Source organism: Cydia strobilella, chromosome 2, assembly GCF_947568885.1.
Source record: "Cydia strobilella chromosome 2, ilCydStro3.1, whole genome shotgun sequence".
Lineage (NCBI taxonomy): Eukaryota > Metazoa > Arthropoda > Insecta > Lepidoptera > Tortricidae > Cydia > Cydia strobilella.
In genome coordinates, this window is record NC_086042.1 from 18,947,886 (window position 1) to 18,966,450 (window position 18,565).

Here is an 18,565-nt window from a genome sequence, read left to right on the forward strand (position 1 = left end):
CCCAAAGGGTAAAAACGGGACCCAATTACTAAGACTCCGCTGTCCGTCTGTCCGTCTGTCTGTCACCAAGCTGTATCTCAGGAACCGTGATAGCTAGACAGTTGAAATTTTCACAGATGATGTATGTATTTCTGTTGCCGCTATAACAACAAATACTAAAAAAGTACGGAACCCTCGGTGCGCGAGTCCGACTCGCACTTGGTCGGTTTTTTTTTCTTAAAAATTATTTAATTTAATTTCTCTAAAACAGTTTCTTTGGCTGAATGAGTAATGCCGTTGAGTAATGTGGCTGATTTTCATACTTTAATTAAAAAATTACTTATTTTAAAATTACTGCAGTTTCCTAAAACATGTGTTTTTTAATATTGCAATTTAATGTTTTTCGCTATGGATTACTATGACCAGACAAGCAGTCTCCGATTGAAAGTAAGTTCTAAGGAAATCATGGCCATACGTCCATTACTTTAATTAAGTACTGATGATGCAAATTTGCCTTGTCGTTTTGGTTTCCTCGTATTTGATATGAAAAACGTAGATTGTTTAAGTCGGGTGAAAGGCCCCAAGCATCATTTCATCCCTATGTTAACAATTGGAACAATTAAGATTCAGTTGGCATCCTTTGGGTGTATTAAGAATTACAGTACATGAGCCATCTTACACTTCTCTATTAGATATATTAGTAGAAGTCATAAATAGTGGCCCAGTTACTGCGGCTGCGGAGCGGCATGAGCGTCGTAGCTCGCACGCGCACGCAAAAACCACGCGTCGGGAATTATATAGAGCTGTCGTAAGCCTACGAGCTCTAGGAGCCAATAGCATAGTGCATACACAGAGCCATCTGCCTCGTTAAAAAATTTTGGGCTACCTAAGTCGGTGACCGGTGTCTTCGTGAAAATAGACTGTTCGCCCTTCCTACCAATACTTCATGAAATATAATGTAATGTAATGTAATGGTAGAAAATTTTACTAAAAAATACTACGATTTGTTGACCTTAAAATATTTACTTTTTTGTAGGTGTCACATTTCATGTCATTTTTAAGGTTCCGTAGCCAAAACGGAACCCATACAAGTTTCGTCGTTGTCATAACCATTTAATGTTGATACCATAAATGAATTCAGCACCCCCGATTTATACGAAAACGATTCCAAACCCGGCCTAGCAGCTTCACTGATGTAGATAATCAAGATAAAATTGAGAGTCCTAAATTAAATTATCCGCTCTTAAAGGTTTATTTAAACCTTCAAGAGCGGATATCTCAAAAACTATACAAGATATCGAAAAATTTGACTGAATAAAACTTGTAACAAATTAAATCTCTTTTCATTTTGTATAAGTGGCCAAGTCGCTTAGTTTCCGATATATAATCGAAAAACCGAAAAATGGAACCTTCAAACCCCCCTCTCCCCCCCCCCCCCCAGCACCAGGGTTACGGCCGGGGACTTTTGATATGTTTACCTCCTAACTAGTCCAAACAAACCTACGAAGTCAAAAATTGTGTTCCAAGCATTTCAGATTTTGTGAGCGGCTGCTTAGTTTATAAGTTAAAATTTATATAGGTGTTTAAAAATAACATTATGGTTGCTAAGAGCGTTTTGATTACTACCCGTCCGCTTCAAGTTGGCCGTTACCTCCCGGTCCGCTTCCCGCATCACCCCTTCTGACGCCTTATCCACTCGGCTACCACAGAATTACACTACTTTTATTACATACATTAAAATACATTCACAAAAAATATTAAATCTGTAAAGTGAGCATTATAAAATTAAGTACGAAATTATTTTTGTCGACAGTACTAGTATTTGTAACTGTGACGTTATCATGTAACGTCACAGAAAATCAAAAATATTGTGTCGTCATCGTCCCCTTCACCTCAAACTTATAACCAGGCGAGCAAAAAATTTGAAAATCAAACCCGAAAATAAAGCTTAATAATTACCTAATTTCCCCGAAAAATATCTTAAATGTGATCGGTTGAGCCATTAATAAGATTTTTTTCTTTCAAAAAACTTATCTTCTTATTAAAACAACGTAAGTGCCGCGGAGATAAGCTCTTTTGCTTGTATGGCTTTTATTGTATGAATGAAGATACGAAACCCTCCATATTGCGTGGTCCGACCCGCACTTGGCCGGTTTGCTTCACAAAAACTGAATAAGTAATCAAATAACGTAATAAAAAATTTGAATGAAAGAAAACAGTTCTTATCTCTCATCAGTCAACTCTCTGTGTCTAAGTTTTTCTATAAGTAAATAGATTTACCTGGAAATGTTAACTTACTAGTTAAACTAGTTTGCATAAGCATTTCATTGGAATGCGGGTGCAAAACAAAATTTGTCAACGAAGAAGCGGTTGCCAAGTAGGGCACTCCTGACGGTTAATTATTGGCCGCAGTTCATCGCTCCAAACAAACATAATATTTCTTCGACTTTCACAACTCTATAGTATATACTATCTCCGGCCTTCTCTCGGGTCCGCTACAACCAGTGCCTTTCTCCCGCCCGCACTGACCGAACGCAACGCAACCTTCGACTTGAAAAAAAATCTGAACAATTTCGCGCCATCTAAAAGATCACTACACTTGTTTTTTATTTGATTTATTTGAATCTCGATGGTCAGGTGAATTGTGTTTTGGACTAATTTTGTGATTGCGTCAAAGTGGGACGCGGATATGGCGCGACATCATCTGGTTTGTTTGGTAAGTTATTTTTTTATATATTAAATATTATTAATGTCACTTATTTCATATATGCACTTACGGTTAGTATAAGTAAGTTCATATTTACACATTGGGCATTAATTGTTAAAAAAAATGTTACTTTTTCTCATTGTTATTACCTGCAGCAAGAAGTTGTGTAAATAACCGGCCGGCATTTACAAGTTTTAAATTGGTAGGTACCCCTACTTGTCGCCTACTCATTGTTTGAATGGAGTTGATAGACTAAAAAGACGGGTTTTATGATCCAGTTATCTTTTATGCTTATAATATGTAGGTATTACGTATATGTACATTATACCGTTTCGCGCACTTGGCACGAAACAAAGGAACTACTTTAGTAATTTTAATTTATAATAATTATAGTTGTAAAGTGCCTATTTTATATCCCGCGTATGCATACTGGCATGCGTATTCTACACAATTTAGTAAATTTACAAGGAAAATAAGAAAGTGCAACAAAAAGGCAGCAATGAGCGCCGGACGCGGAGAAACGTGCAAGCAATGCGACAGACCGAGGCGGGACAAGCGATATTGCGGATTTTTATTTATGCTTATTTTATATAGTAAAAATATTTTTAAAATATCTTAACTAAAGTTGTTATAAAATTGAATTCTAAGACAAAACATTAGGTACATAACATAGACGCGACGTAGGCACTTAATAATTTTGACTTAGCGAAATCTTTATCTAAACTAAAACTTACCCACAATATACACGTACAATATACAGTGACGGCGAAAGTGGCCCAAATATATCGTAACGTACGTTTGTTACCATAGAAAAAAGGCTGTGCTCCGATATATTTGGCCACTTTACCTATCACTATCTATTTGATGCTGACTGTACAATCCTTGGTACAATCATATAATAAATTTCCGTACTATTTCGTATCTTGTCATAGTGACAATCAATATGAAAGTTTTTTTTAATTCCTTGACAATACTACCTACTTCTACTACATACACAAATAGCTCAAAAGCTCATAAGGCATTTGTATGGGACACTTGTACTTTTCTGTAGTTGCGTAGCCGTTATGTTAGATAATAACATTTTAAGTAAGTACCTAAGTAAAAAAACACCCTGAACTGAAATCGGACTAAATTTTTTTTAATTTCAAACTCAATTTCAATACTTTATTGATAAAATCAAATTTTACATGTCAAAATCTGTGACGAAGTGTATAGATGTATAATATAACTGTAAACTTAGGCTTCAGTAAGTGCTCTTTTAGCGACTAGGGGCCCGATTCTAATTTTAATAAACGTCAAAAATTAGATCTCGATACGATATGGATCGATATCATTTTTTTTACTTTTATAAACTTAGAATGGCTGTACATAAGGATAAGGATTAAAGACCATAATACATATGTAAGTTATATACTGTCTGTCACTTGCTCACTTGTACTTGTGCAGCAATAAATATTGCCATGTATACATTCAGATTTGATCAGTAGATCGTTAATTATTCTTGATTACTTATCGTTTTCTCACGATCAGAGATGTACAAAATGGTTTTAAAAAAGCATTTAAATACAAAATGCAAAATACTTTTTCAAATTTACTATTTCAAATGCAAAATACTAAATAGTTTTGCGTTTTGTATTTCAAATGCTAAATGCAAAATAGGTATTTTCAAAATACTTTTTCAAAATAAAATACCTTTTGCCCAAATCTCAGATATGTCCCGTTTTTACCCTTTGGGTACGGAACCCTAAAAACTAGAGTATCGGTGGACTTATTTCGGTGGATTGTGCATCTAGATCTTAATTTATTATTATTACACTTTTCTTTTATTAATAACAACTGGACTGGTATTGTGTACTGGTAAAAGTGAAAAAAATTAACAACTCTGTCCAAAGAAGAAAAAACCGGCCAAGTGCGAGTCGGACTCGCGCACCGAGGGTTCCGTACATTACACAATTTAAACAATGTATTTTTTATGTGAAACGTGAGTGAAAGGTAAATTGCGGTTTACGATTTATGACGTATTAAAAACTACTTACTAGATCTCGTTCAAACCAATTTTCGGTGGAAGTTTCTCCACTGGAGGGCTTCGTCACTTTTTCTTTAATATATGACATCTATTACAGTTTTTAATTTATGTATAGTAGTGTGACTACTTAAAAAAAAAACATCAAAATATTTAATAAAATAATTTGATTTGTTCCCAAACTTGGTCAATTGTAAATATTAAAACATTGTACTATTATTACCTAAATATCGAACAACAATGACCCTCTTTCAGAGCATGAGAAATGAAAAATACTTTTTTAATACAGTTGCTCAAAAAGTGCTACTTTTCGTGGCTGTTTAGCGTGCGGAAAGTTGGTTTTCGCGAACTAGTGCTTTTTACTTTTTATGTTGATTACGACGTTTAAAGGAAACTAATATTAACACTCATCAATAAGTAGTCATGAATTGGAACAAGTTATTTACGATTATTTGTGTATCGTATATTTATAAAAACAATATCGAATGTTGCCTTTGGAAACTTAAAACATTCTTGCAGTAAGAAAATACGCCTCTTCTTTGACAGGCGTTCCGTTCCATTCAGACAACTTATTAAGAACGGTTTTTCAACATTAAAAAATAAACGTGTTATAATACTTATAATGATGAAGAGGTAAGTAATAAAATATGAAATATGCATATTTTTCGTATTCTTACATTAACAGTAGGTTTTTATGTTGATTACGACGTTTAAAGGAAACTAATATTAACACTTATCGATAAGTAGTCATGAATTGGAACAAGTAAAAATTTAAAAAAATTGGAAAAGTAAAAAGCACTAGTTCGCGAAAACCAACTTTCCGCACGCTAAACAGCCACGAAAAGTAGCACTTTTTGAGCAACTGTATTAAAAAAGTTTTTTTCATTTCTCATGCTCTGAAAGAGGGTCATTGTTGTTCTATAAGGTGCGCAGAAAATGGTACGTGTCTGCACTAGAGCATTTTACGTTCGAAGTACGATTTTTTTAATTTTTGTACGATAAGCAATTGAAATTTCAGTCTAAATGGATTTGTTATACAATTTACATTCTGATATTTGACTCTCCGTTCCATAAATAACGATACTTTTGCCTAAATTGTTAATTGAAAGTACCCTCAAGAAATACTATAAAAATGTATACTTAGTCATGTTTTTAAAAAAACACATGCATTTTACTTTCCTCGTATTCGAAATGAAAAGTAGAGTGTTTAACTCGGGTGAAAGGCATCATTTCTGCCTCGGACTATTAGTGCTCTCTCTGCGTTCGAGCGCCAAAATACCTCGGCAGAAGTGAGTGCCTTTCATCCCTCGGTTAACAATCTACTATAGATATTTTTTTGATTGTGATTGATTAATTTGATTTCTATTATTGATTAATCCTCGACACGGCTGGCCAAAACGCTTGCTAGTTAGGTACATCTGTGAATCTTGTTTCCAATAATTTTGGAGCCTGATAAACCTCTAATGACATGTAGGAAAACAAATCCCAACGAAATGCAGCCGGTCGGCGACAAACAGCTGGTTGTTTTCCTAATTCCGAAGGAGGTCGGCGGTGGAATGCGAGCCCGCGCACGCGCGGTACCGTTCCGTCCGTTACCGGGCCCATGCATATTCCATGAGTGGCGCGTGCGCAGTTGCGCACCATCCTGATCCTTGACCCAATTACTGGTGTAATTGCAAATCAACAGGTCACCTAACCAAGATAAGCACATTTAAATTACCTTAAGCGCCTATTTATTTATTTATTTCTTTCTTTATTTCAAGGCAACAAAATGTAAATTGGATACATACATCTTCATATTATACTAAACTTATAGTACTAAATTTACATTTCAATAACTACCAAGCACAACATTCATTATTAGGAATTATAATATTTATTAGTATACAAACTTATTTATGAATCTTATAATTAAGATGAGATCATGTACCTACTTAACTAGGTATGTAATAATTTTTTTTATACAGTTGCTCAAAAAGTGCTACTTTTCGTGGCTGTTTAGCGTGCGGAATGTTGGTTTTTTAAATTTATACTTGTTCCAATTCATGACTACTTATTGATTTTAATATTGATTGAGTGTTAATATTAGTTTCCTTTAAACTTCGTAATCAACATAAATACCTACTGTTAATGTAAGAATGCGAAAAATATGCATATTTAATATTTTATTACTTACCTCTTCATCATTATAAGTATAATTATACGTTTATTTTTTAATGTTGAAAAACCGTTCTTAATAAGTTGTCTGAATGGAACGGAATGCCTGTCAAAGAAGAGGCGTTTTTTCTTACTGCAAGAATGTTTTATGTTTCAAAGGCAACATTCGATATTGTTTTTATAAATATACGATACACAAATAATCGTAAATAACGATATTTAGGTAATAATAGTACAATGTTTTATATTTACAATTGTTTCTGTCTTACAGAACATGCATTTGAAAAAAAAAACTTTCATTGAAGTGGGTTCAATAATAATAACAAAATCCATTCTAGTCGAATAAAAGCTAAAAAAACACCTCTTCATAATATCAATGTCAATGATGTCACAAAATTTATAATATAAAAGTTTTGAATTTCTTTCTTGTTGTTTTTCTTATTTTTTCGCAACTGTATTAAAAAACGTCGTTCGATACACGTGCGGAAATGTCATTCTTCACTCGTCCCGGTATATCTCGGTACTTGTGAGGTAATGACATACTTTCCGCACTAGCATCGAAATGTACTATATTAGACTGTTTCTGATGAGGAGTCAATTTTATTTTATATGGCTTGATGAAGTTCAGTAATTGTGGCGTTGGTAACTAATAGTAAGCTTTAAATTAAGACGAACAAAAAGATAACGAATTTAGAAGCTGGAGATTAGATTACGTTAAGCTCAGTCCGTATCCGTAACGTAATATATACGTTTCAATAGGCGATTAGTTAATAGTAACTTTTACCTGCGGCATCACTTCACATTTTCTTTATTTTAATAATTTGACATCTTAGTACCTACCAGTCATGACATTCGTGACATGATAAGTATATTCTGTCAATTAGCCAGTAAAACGAGAGTAAAACACAGACTTCCAAAATCCAAAGCTTTTTAGTGTTAGATTTTGACATCGCACGCAAGTGTTATTTATACGTAATATTTTTATAAAAATATTCTATTATTCTGCATCTTGGTCTAACTCTAGTAAAACGTACGTACGTAGTAGAACGTACAAGTTAATTTGTACTAGGAATGACCTGAGAGCTAAGCCCTAGCAGGAAAGATACATGTGCTCACCTGTGATGTTCGCAATCAAGACGATTTTCATCGCACTTGCATACAATTTTTTAATCGTGGCTATCTATATGACGAATAAATCTTTGTTTCCTCACTTCAAAACAATCATAACATTTATAATGCCTTAAAAATGTACAGTGGAATTTTTTATTGTAAGCATTTACAATCAACTCAACTTTTATTTTAAAGACATGAAAGTCTGAGTGAAAGACATTGGGTAAAATACGGTCGATATTCAGACTTGAGTCATAGAAACCCTCCGGCATTGCGGTGTCAGGTTTTAACTCTCTGTAATGTTTCTGCTGGATTTGCACATAGGTTGGTATCCGTCGATCTAATTACTAGCTCGTTTAGGTATCAGTCTGAAGCTAAAACCTAATCGATAACTATAAGGATATGGACCAGTTCCGTTAGACTTTCGTGTGATGCCTCAGTTCCATTGTTCATCTAGCACAGAATCGATATGGGATTAAGGTCACGCTTAAAAGTTAAAGCTAGCTACACACTGGACAATGAATGCATTCAGCGAGTCGTGACTCAGGGCTCGAATAATAAACGTTGGTCTACATTTTGCCAATCTATTCAAACAAATGCAGTGTAAGTAGTGGTTCCATGTGCTGTAATAGCCTCGCGAACCACCCGCAATTTTGAAAAAAAAAACTATCGACAACAAAAGGTATGTAATTTTCGACCCTGATCACAAAATTTCAAGAGCATAGGCTGAATTCGGCTGAGAAACCTGTGAATACAAAATCATTTTTGCCCAAGCTGAAATGGAGACTTTCACGCTCGCTGGAGGCCGATATGAAATGCTAATATTTTTGAAATCGAGTGATAGATATTGAGAACCGAGTGGTATTGACCACTCGTATTCAATTAAAAATTAGTAAAATTTAAATGTCTTGTAGTCTGAATGGTACCTATTGAAGAGAGCCTTCTTAGTGGTAGTGTAGAAAGTCATGGGGGTTGTCATGGGTAGATCACGGGGTGATTATGGGATTTTGGCTATGGGGTAGTCATGGGATTAGCCATGGGATGGTCATGGGTTGACCATGGGGTGGGCATGGGTTGTGCGATAGGGTGGTTATGGGATTCGCCATGGGGTTGTCATGGGATTGGCCATGAGGTGGCGGTGGGGTTGATAATGTGTTCGTCATGGGGGCTTCCTTGGAAGTAGTCATAGTGGCCACTGATTACTGCTTATTAGCAGCAAGCACCCGCATCAGGCCTATGGAACTCTCCGCGCGAGCTCGGATTTATGCCTACGAATCTCGTCCCGCCGGCTGTACAAAAGCCAGCCAGTTGGTTGCCACACGCGCTCACGCACGCACGTCACTGCGCGCTATCCTAAAGATTATGCGAAATAAATGTCTTCGTCACGTTTTTTAAATATATAGGAAAGTAATTTTTTTACGACATATTTATAGTTTAATACAACCTAAGACACCTAAGTATTTGAAATAAGCGTAGGCAACCCTATTGTTGTGTCCGCGCGCGCGGTGCGAGGAGCGGCGCGTTGAAGGTCACCCCATTGTATTTTTAATGAAGGTAACAAAACGGTAGGTATTTACGTTTTCTTTGAGAGATAAGTATCTGTTCGTAAGAACTATAATCTGTGCCCCATGCGGGCATTCTCACTACTGATAGTGCGGTCTTTCCAGTTAAGTCAAAAATACGTATTTTAAAACACACATACATACACACACATACATACACACACATACATGTACACACGTACATATTTTGTAAATATATATTTTTTTATACCACGTCGGTGGCAGTCAAGCATACGGCCCGCCTGATGGTAAGCAGTTACCGTAGCCTATGGACGCCTGCAACACCGGAGATATTACACGCGTGTTGCCGACCCTTTAAAAAACTGTACACTCCTTTTTTGAAGAACCCCATACTGTAGCCCCTCGGGAAAACCTCGGCAGGGAGCTCATTCCACAGCCGAAGCGTACGCGGGAGGAAATTCCTCTAAAACCGCACAGTACGCGACCATTTAGGTGCTAGGGTGTGAGGATGAACACCCTGCCCGCTGCCGACCTGATTTGTACTTACCCAATTCCTGACATGTAAAATAATATTGCTTTTACCAATAAACGTTCTCATTCTGATTCATGCGAGAATAATCGTGAAATGTTTCGTGTGCGATTATTTTCGACTTTCGATTTCTAGTGCTCGAATTTAAAAAATTGCCCCCCTGGGCCAAATATTCTTGAAATATAGTCGACAATTAGAAATAAAATGCACGCGCCTCTAGTAGGGTTCGTAATCCACCTACAAATTGTACAAAATATCTGTCGGAGCTGACTCTAGATCCGGATAATTTCATACTACATAGTTGAATAATTGTTGAAATTAACAGTTGAAACTAACCGAACTAGCAAATCCCAACAGCTATAATAACCTTGTAATCCAAATCCATAAACTGATCCATAGACACAAAGAACACACCACAGTGCAATCTTTCTGGGTCAAACAAAGCTCACTGCGGTATCCTGGGCAATGAGCTAGCCGATGCTGCAGCCAAGTCCGCAACCAAATTGCACCGTACACCTGTCACCCATCAGCTATATAAAACTAAAAACTTAAAACTAAACTCGCGGAAGAGAAGGCACTGTTGTACAATAATCCAAACCACTGTAAATATTACACAAAAACATGATTTCCCACACACGAACAGCTACTACTACGTAAACAAAAATCCACTTACCTTTGCAACAACGCAATACCTCAGCAACCACGGCTTTCACAAGGCTGGAGCCTTAAGAGGTATCTTAAGATTTAAAATCGTAAATAACGACCACTGTCCCTGCGACCCTCAAGCAACAAATCAAACAATCCAAGGTTTACACTTAATAAATTAATGTCCAAGGTTTGCAGCTAAACGAATTAATCATGTTATAACATGTCAAAACTTACACATAGACCCTAGCAATATACAAGAAATCCTCAGTAAAGAATCTACAACAGAAAGCTTTCACGAGTTAGTGCTTCTGGGCATTTTCCGCACATCGACAACCATTGTGACTATTTTGCGTGAAAAGAGGTAGCACTACTATAACCACCCCAGCTCCTCCATGAAGCCTAGCAATGTTTTCAGGTTGCTTACCTACTGCCTCTTTTAGTGTGCACGGAGTCCCAGGTATTTTCTCCTGTATACTTGTTTTGTTGTTTCCTCTTCTTCCATGCACGCTCTGCACAGGGGCTGTCACCTAATATCGTGTGACCAAACATCGGAGTTCTTTAAAAAAAATCTCATCTTTTCTACAAACAGCCGTCTTAAGGATGACTCACGTTAGACCGGGCCGTGTCCGGGCCGGAACTTCCGGCGCTTCGTTTTCTATGGAAAGCATCACGTGATCACCTGTCATGTCATAGAAAAGTAAGCGCCGGAAGCTCCGGCCCGGCCTAACGTGAGTCATCCTTTATTAGTATTTAGCAAACAAAGGTGTATTTTTAGGGTTCCGTACCCAAAGGGTAAAAACGGGACCCTATTACTAAGACTCCGCTGTCCGTCTGTCTGTCTGTCTCCAGGCTGTATCTCATGAACCGTGATAGCTAGACAGTTGAAATTTTCACAGATGATGTATTTCTGTTGCCGCTAGAACAACAAATACTAAAAACAGAATAATATAAATATTTAAATCCCATACAACAAACGTGATTTTTTTGCTGTTTTTTTTTTCTGTAATAGTACGGAACCCTTCGTGCGCGAGTCCGACTCGCACTTGGCCGGTTTTTTATTTTCTTCCGTCTATAACGTCAATGTCCCTCTTCCTAGTGGTCCCTATTATTAAAGACAACAACTGGGTAAATGTAATTAATGATTTCCATTTTGATAAATGATTCTCCAACGAAACAATACATTTTGTAGCTGTAAGTCTGCGTTTACTTCCGTAATTTTGGATTTCACCGCGAGCACTTCGGTATGCTAACGAGAGGACACCGCAAAGTTACTTTTACCGTTGCCAGCGGCGCCCATGGTAAAAGTCATTACGTTTGTGACAAGCTTGGTTCCAGTTTCACCCAACAAGTCAGCAAAATTTCTGGTGCATGTAAGGTAGGGTAACCGCGCGCATAATCGTCCGTCTCGCCGGGTGCTTGTCATTTGCATTTCCTACTCCAGTTTAAGTAGTAGGTGTTTTGCTCGATAATTAATTGTTTTTTATTTAGAATATAAACAAAGTTGTTAGCATCGTTAACTTCTTAACAACATCAACATACGAAATTGTAATATGTGACGTTTTCAATCAAAAGGTTGTCGCTTACCATAAGGACGAAAATTGCTTGTATCTTTATACGAAAAACCTGTCAGAGCGTCCTTATGGCAAGCGACAATGTGGTATGTTTTGCTTGAAAACGACACATATAGTCAAAAAAATCAGTTGTCTCCTCTAAGGGCCTCCTCTAGGGTGATCACCTCACCGATAATTGCAAGCGATTTTAGAGAGTTGCTGGCTGTAGGTGCAACGAATTTAATAGATCGATCAAATACCACAGTGTAAAGCAAATCGCATGCAATTCTCGGTGAGGTGAGTAGAGGCCTTGATACTGTCTCACTCAAGTCACCGAACTGTCGCAGTTGGCACGTTAAATTTATCATACGTATGCTAATTGCCCCCATAAGTATTTGTGCTTCTATTGCGTTGGTCATAGATTTGAGTATCATGTTATAGTTTATGGCAATTGCATCCTCGTAAGGGTCAATATCCGAGCGACAGTTAGTGGAGTTTTCATCACATCTATAAGAAATTAGCTGACATGACATTCAGTTTGAAATAATCCCGGGTAAGCAGCTTGCATGTGTGCTTACTAAGCACCTACCTCCACCACGCTTCAAGTGCATGGCCATGCAAAATAAAATTGATCTCCTGTATATCTATTGGTTAGGATCAAATTACTAGGGTTGCAGAAGGGATTCGTTCACAGAAGAGCATCTCTGTTTGTGAATAGGCTGAGCGCGGCCGCTGACCGCCGGTTACTGGGTGAAGGTCAGCGCTAACGGAACACGCGCGTGACGTCATGTGCCCACGCATCAGCACAGCCTTTCTCACAAAGCGGGCAAAATAAACCTTATGCCGTTGTCATAAAGATTTTGATATATGAACGCTTTTCTCACATTATCCAGTGGATGCATAAGTACGTTGTAGGCTATTACCGGATGCCGGGTGTTAGATGCCATTTGCATTCCAGACCTGCGCGGTCCAGTTTAATATGACCTGAACGGGTTGTGGTTCTTTTATTGCTAATTTATGCTCTCTGCCGACAGGTGTATTATACCGGAAAGAATTAGACACGAAAAGTTTTCCTCAATTTGTGGCTTTTCTAGCCGTTTATTTTGGCCTCATACAAGCTTTTGATCCTGGATAGGAATGGGATCGATTGGCATCAAAAATTTTTTTTGTCAAAAATTACCTTTTTCTCGCAGCCTGTATGTTTTTTCGAAAATCTGTAAACGCCAATCTTCATCAATTTGAAATCGAGGGAATGTCTTTTAAGGGGATCCCATGCCCCAATGACCTTCGATTTGAATCCCTTAGTTTTCTAATGTTTTTTGTAGCTTATCATATTAACAGCATAGGATTTTAGCAATATAGTATCCCATATTTACTTCAAAGTTCATTGTTTTCGAAATATTTGGCATCAAAGTTGAACAATTTTTGGCCAAAAAACTGGTGGTTTCATAATAACTTTTGTGTTAATTAGTTTAAAATTAAAACCTTAGACAAATTTTTAGAGACGTCTAAGACGAACCCAAATATGTAGATTTCGTATAAGTAAGATCTTTCACAGCAATCGATATACGAAAAGTGTTTTTTTAGACAATGTTTAAAACAATCATAAATAAATAAGTATTCATTTTTTTCACAATCCGGTAGACACAAATGGAGATAAAAGATTGAAAAACCGATAGCCGCTTGTCTTATAATTCTATATGTAGTGCAAAAGTAGGAGATACTATTTAAAACTTGTCAAAAATCGATGAAAACCTCAGGTAGCCCCTTAAGACCGTTTTCGCGTAGCAGCACGGGATCTGGTAGCTGCCCCTAACTGACCCATTCAGAAATTCCACCCTTTATATCATTACGCATAATTTATTTCTTCTACCAGGCAGAATCTACTTAAGTTGACCAACGTTACGTTAGCTAAATCGCAATCTCCACTCCATTATTGGCAAGTAAGTTTGCGTCTTTTCACCGACTAGGAAAAGCGAGGATTGATCAGAAATTTACGTAAGCTAATATTACTAAGCCAAAACCCAAATAGCTGACGTGGCTGAAACAGCCGCCAAGCTGAAGTGGGACTGGGCAGGACACGTTTGCCGTATGCCAGATGACTTGTGAACTAAATCAACCACCAATTGGGCCCCAAATCGAACCCGAGGTCGCGGCATACCTCGACGGCGTTGGCGCGATGACCTCAACGCCTTTGACAGGAACTGGTGGGAGACGGGTCAAGACCGGGATACGTGGAAAGGGAGGAGGGAGGCCTTTGCCCAGCAGCGGGACACTCTAAGCTCATATAAATAAAACTAAATAAATATAAATAATATTATGCCTGTAAGTCGACAAGGAAACGGATATAGTCATGTTATAAAACGATTCGTTGTCGCATGCAGCCGCGGTGATGACAACTCTTAATTACGACCTTTGATACATAATGTTTAATACCTAATACATCTCATTGCGTTACTGTTACAAAGTGTGTGAGCACGTAAAATTACAATAATAATTTACTTTCCTGAGCACGCTTGATATATTTCCCGAAGTAATGGGGGCTGGCTATCGGACTGTAAAAAAAATAGGGTAACGCACGCCGCACCGGGCTCGCTCGGGCGGCGCGCGCGCATGGCGCTCGTACGCCGAACTGTCGCGCTCTGGTTGCCATAACGGCGCATGTGCAGCGTGTGTGACAGTGCTGTAACAGGTTTGAGCTGCAACCGTTTAGATGGTTGAGACGCTGTCAACAACATCACTATAAGATAAAACACTTTGGGAAGCCGTATATCGCGCTCTGGTTGCCAAACAGGCGAATATGTCACCGTGTGTTACAGGGTTCTGTAATCTGTAATACATAGGTGCAGTTTATGAGCTGCAAACGTTTAACTTACGTGGTTAAGATATTTTATAAAGAGCTCGCTGAGGCAGAAATCTCCACAACGAGCAATCGTGACATGACGATTTCTTGTCGACGTGTCTTCCGGTTCGTGATAGTCACTCAACCTTTTTACCCCAGCGACTATCAATTCTACGAACAATCAATGGTGTTTCGCCCACTGCCACTTAATCCTAGGAAGTACGAATCTTAGAGCTCTCCGGGATGCATTCTAATGGAGCCTGCAGGCTCCGCTTGGCGGCTGCATTTGACCTGTTAACCCAGAGGAGATATAGAGGCCTCATTGGGATTAACTAGTCCGGTTTCTACACAATGTTTTTCTTTACCGAAAAGCAGCTTATAAATATCAAATGATATTTTGTACAAAAGTTCTAAGAAACTCTTGTAGTAGGTAATGTGAAACGTAAGATTACAATTGCTTCTTTAAAAATAAAATTCTCTAAAACTTTTTTGTCCGGTAGGTAGTAAAAGTTAGCACATTGCGGTACATTGCATGACCGTCCGCAATTGCTTTATTGTGTATCCACTAACCACCGTCAATCTTTCCAATTTTCTAGAAAAGAAAAGTGAATTGCCGGCTATTTGATGACACGAAATGCACTCTCGCTCAGCCTCGAATGCTTCGCTCGACGTAATACTCGTACATCAATTGTCTCGTGTTTCTTCTACCATATATACTCATGAAATGATTGTACTTATTTGCGTTTTCATTCTTTGCTTTCGATTATAACGGAATTTCCTCATCCACGGATATTTTGCCTTCTAGAAGGAGCGGGCCCTTCCTATTGGGATCTTTTGCGTAATTGCACTCGATTTAGCTGACAGATTCGATAAAGTTAATATGAATAAGCACAGTAGGGTACTTAAACCGGAGTAAACCGCAGAGAGATGTTAATATTTCCTTTTTACATAAATTAAGTAAAGCTCCAATAAACCCCGATGCCTTTTTATGGTAAATCCAGTGATTATATATAGATTATATTTTCTAATAGGTTAGTCAATAAAAAGTTGTCCTGTACAATTATTTTGCAATTACAATTGAGCACGCAGCAGCCCCGCATTGTTAAATAAATGATTATGATGAATGAATAGGTATCCATCCATCAGCAAAAGAGGCTAATGCCACCTAATGCTGTTACCGTCAATAGATAATTATGGAAGTAAAAAAAATGGTGAGTCGTAGGTACTCACTTCCTATTTCACGCGTATACCTAGTAGGTACAGTGAGCTGCGAAATTGCATTGAGGAATTATGAATGAATTCATTGATAAATTCGCCATGCTCTTTTACGGCTGATGGTACATTAAATAAAGCTTTATGCTACGGCGTGCTCTGCGCGAATGTCCACCGTACCTAAGGTACCAGCGCTCGGTGTAGGTAATCTAAATACATGTACATACATTCGTCCCAGCTGCGGCCAAGCGTAGGCCGGACGACGTTGTCACTGGCCCGATAAACTTACATAACTTGAGAGGCATATCAATCAAGCTACGAATGTAAGGCTGTTATTAACCTTTGAGTATTGTGGTCAGCTTCAATTGCATGGCAGTGGCAGCGATTATGTTTGGCACAGTGCAGGCTCGATGCAACCTTCTAAGGGACCCGGCAAGGTCGGTTCACCATACAAACGTAGTTCTGCTCTCATTTTAAAACGACTAGCTAGATTGCTCTTAAACTTTGTACTTAGAATAGGATAAGGTATATCTATGTCTGTAATTAGTTTATGTAGCATCAGATACCATAGTTAAAAAATACAGCGAATTTAAGTTTTTCATACAAAACTTGTTTTTCCTCTATTTCGTTTGTTTTATTAACTGGAGCTATATAAACTAATTCCAGACCTAGATATATCTCATGTCATTGTATGTGCAAAGTTTCATTACAATTTACAAACCAACACGTAGTTTTAAAATGAGAGCGGAACTACGTTTGTATGAATGAAAAGGTGCAATTCGGCCGAGCTTGCCGGGGGCTCTTAAGGCCTGTCCCGTAATAGTTCTTTTACAACTGACTGATGCTGACTTTGGTAGGTATTTCTGGTTTATTTACTTTAATATTTTAATATATCATATCGATAAGTCTTTATTATTATATGTAACGTGCTCCTTATGTACAATAAATATTTTTATTAATTTATTTACAACATTTTATTAATTATTTTATTTTGTAACGTGAGCAGGAGCGATATTTTTCCTTCAAGACCCATAAAAACTTTTGCGAGCACTATGTTTGGATATATTTGCACCTGTCGCCAATATTTTTATTTGACTAGTTCTGTAAATTCAAGAATGTCACTAAATTCCGCTTTTAATAATGCTAAACACAAACCCCTTTGTAAAAGTTTGGCAAAATTGTATGGGTTTGAATACTTTTATACCATGCTTTTTCGTCTTTATATGAAAACCTGGTGCCATTTTATTTCTCTTTTTATATATATATTTCGATGACATTCTGTCGACAATTTCTGGTCTTAGCAATGATTAGACCTTCTTCTTTGGAACCTTGGAGCTTGTTATGACTTTGTGATATGTTTATTCAAATTTTCCTGCGAATACAAAATATTTCACAAAAAACATTTTCTTGGTTTTTACATTAGTAGGTAGGTTAGGTGCCGAAACATGGACGCTCACTAAGGAGGCTGTGCATAAAATCCGCGTAGCACAGAGAGCCATGGAGCGCGCCATGCTCGGTATCAAGCTTCAAGATCGAGTAAGGAATGTCGAGATCCGTCGACGCACCAAGGTGCAAGACGTTGGTTTCGCCATTACCAAACTATAATGGAATTGGGCGGGACATGTTGCTAGGCAGAGTGATAGCAGGTGGACTAAAATGTTAACGGAATGGTGGCCGCTTTCGAATGAAAGAAGCCCCTGGCGTCCATCGGCTCGTTGGGTGGACGACATCCGGAAGATTGCGGGTCACTTCTGGATGAGATTAGCTCAGGACCGGGACAAGTGGCGTACTGGAAGAGAGGCCTATGCTCAGCAGTGGGCGATAAAGGGCTGATATGATGATGATGATGAGGTATGTGAATAAGTATGCATTAAAATGGTTTATTTTGATATGAATCACTAGTCAAGGGCTATATAAATAATAAAGTTAGGTACAGATAACATAAACTCATCTGAAAGTTTTGTACCTTAATGTGTTCATGTAAAAAAACTTTACGGGACAGGCCTTAGTAGTTTTAACACTTGAGCGTTCCACGGTTATGGCCAACTAAAACGGAGTTAACCGTTTATAAAGTCTGACTTTAGTACAGACTACTGACTCAAAACTAGACTGGAAATGCTAGCAAACTCATTTTCCTTTACATTTTACTAACTAGCCCAAGAAATTGATACCAAATGCAAGTGCCGAGTTACGATTGTGATCAAGTTGTAAGCCGTGCTGGTTTGTGCCAGTGCCCTAGTTGGTCGGGAACTAGTTTGCAGGGCGGTAGGGCAAAATACAGCCAA

The 18,565-nt window shown here is 37.8% G+C and overlaps 1 protein-coding gene across 1 annotated transcript in view; it reads left to right on the top strand.

The window, feature by feature from the left end:
* Nucleotides 1-2,281: 2,281 nt before the first annotated feature.
* LOC134753066 (uncharacterized) overlaps nucleotides 2,282-18,565 on the top strand; it is a 50,438-nt gene continuing 34,154 nt past the window's right edge. Inside the window, exon 1 of the mRNA XM_063688830.1 lies at nucleotides 2,282-2,695. Within this exon, the coding sequence (XP_063544900.1) occupies nucleotides 2,669-2,695 (27 nt within the window). The 5' untranslated portion in view covers nucleotides 2,282-2,668. The remainder of the gene's footprint in view (nucleotides 2,696-18,565) is intronic.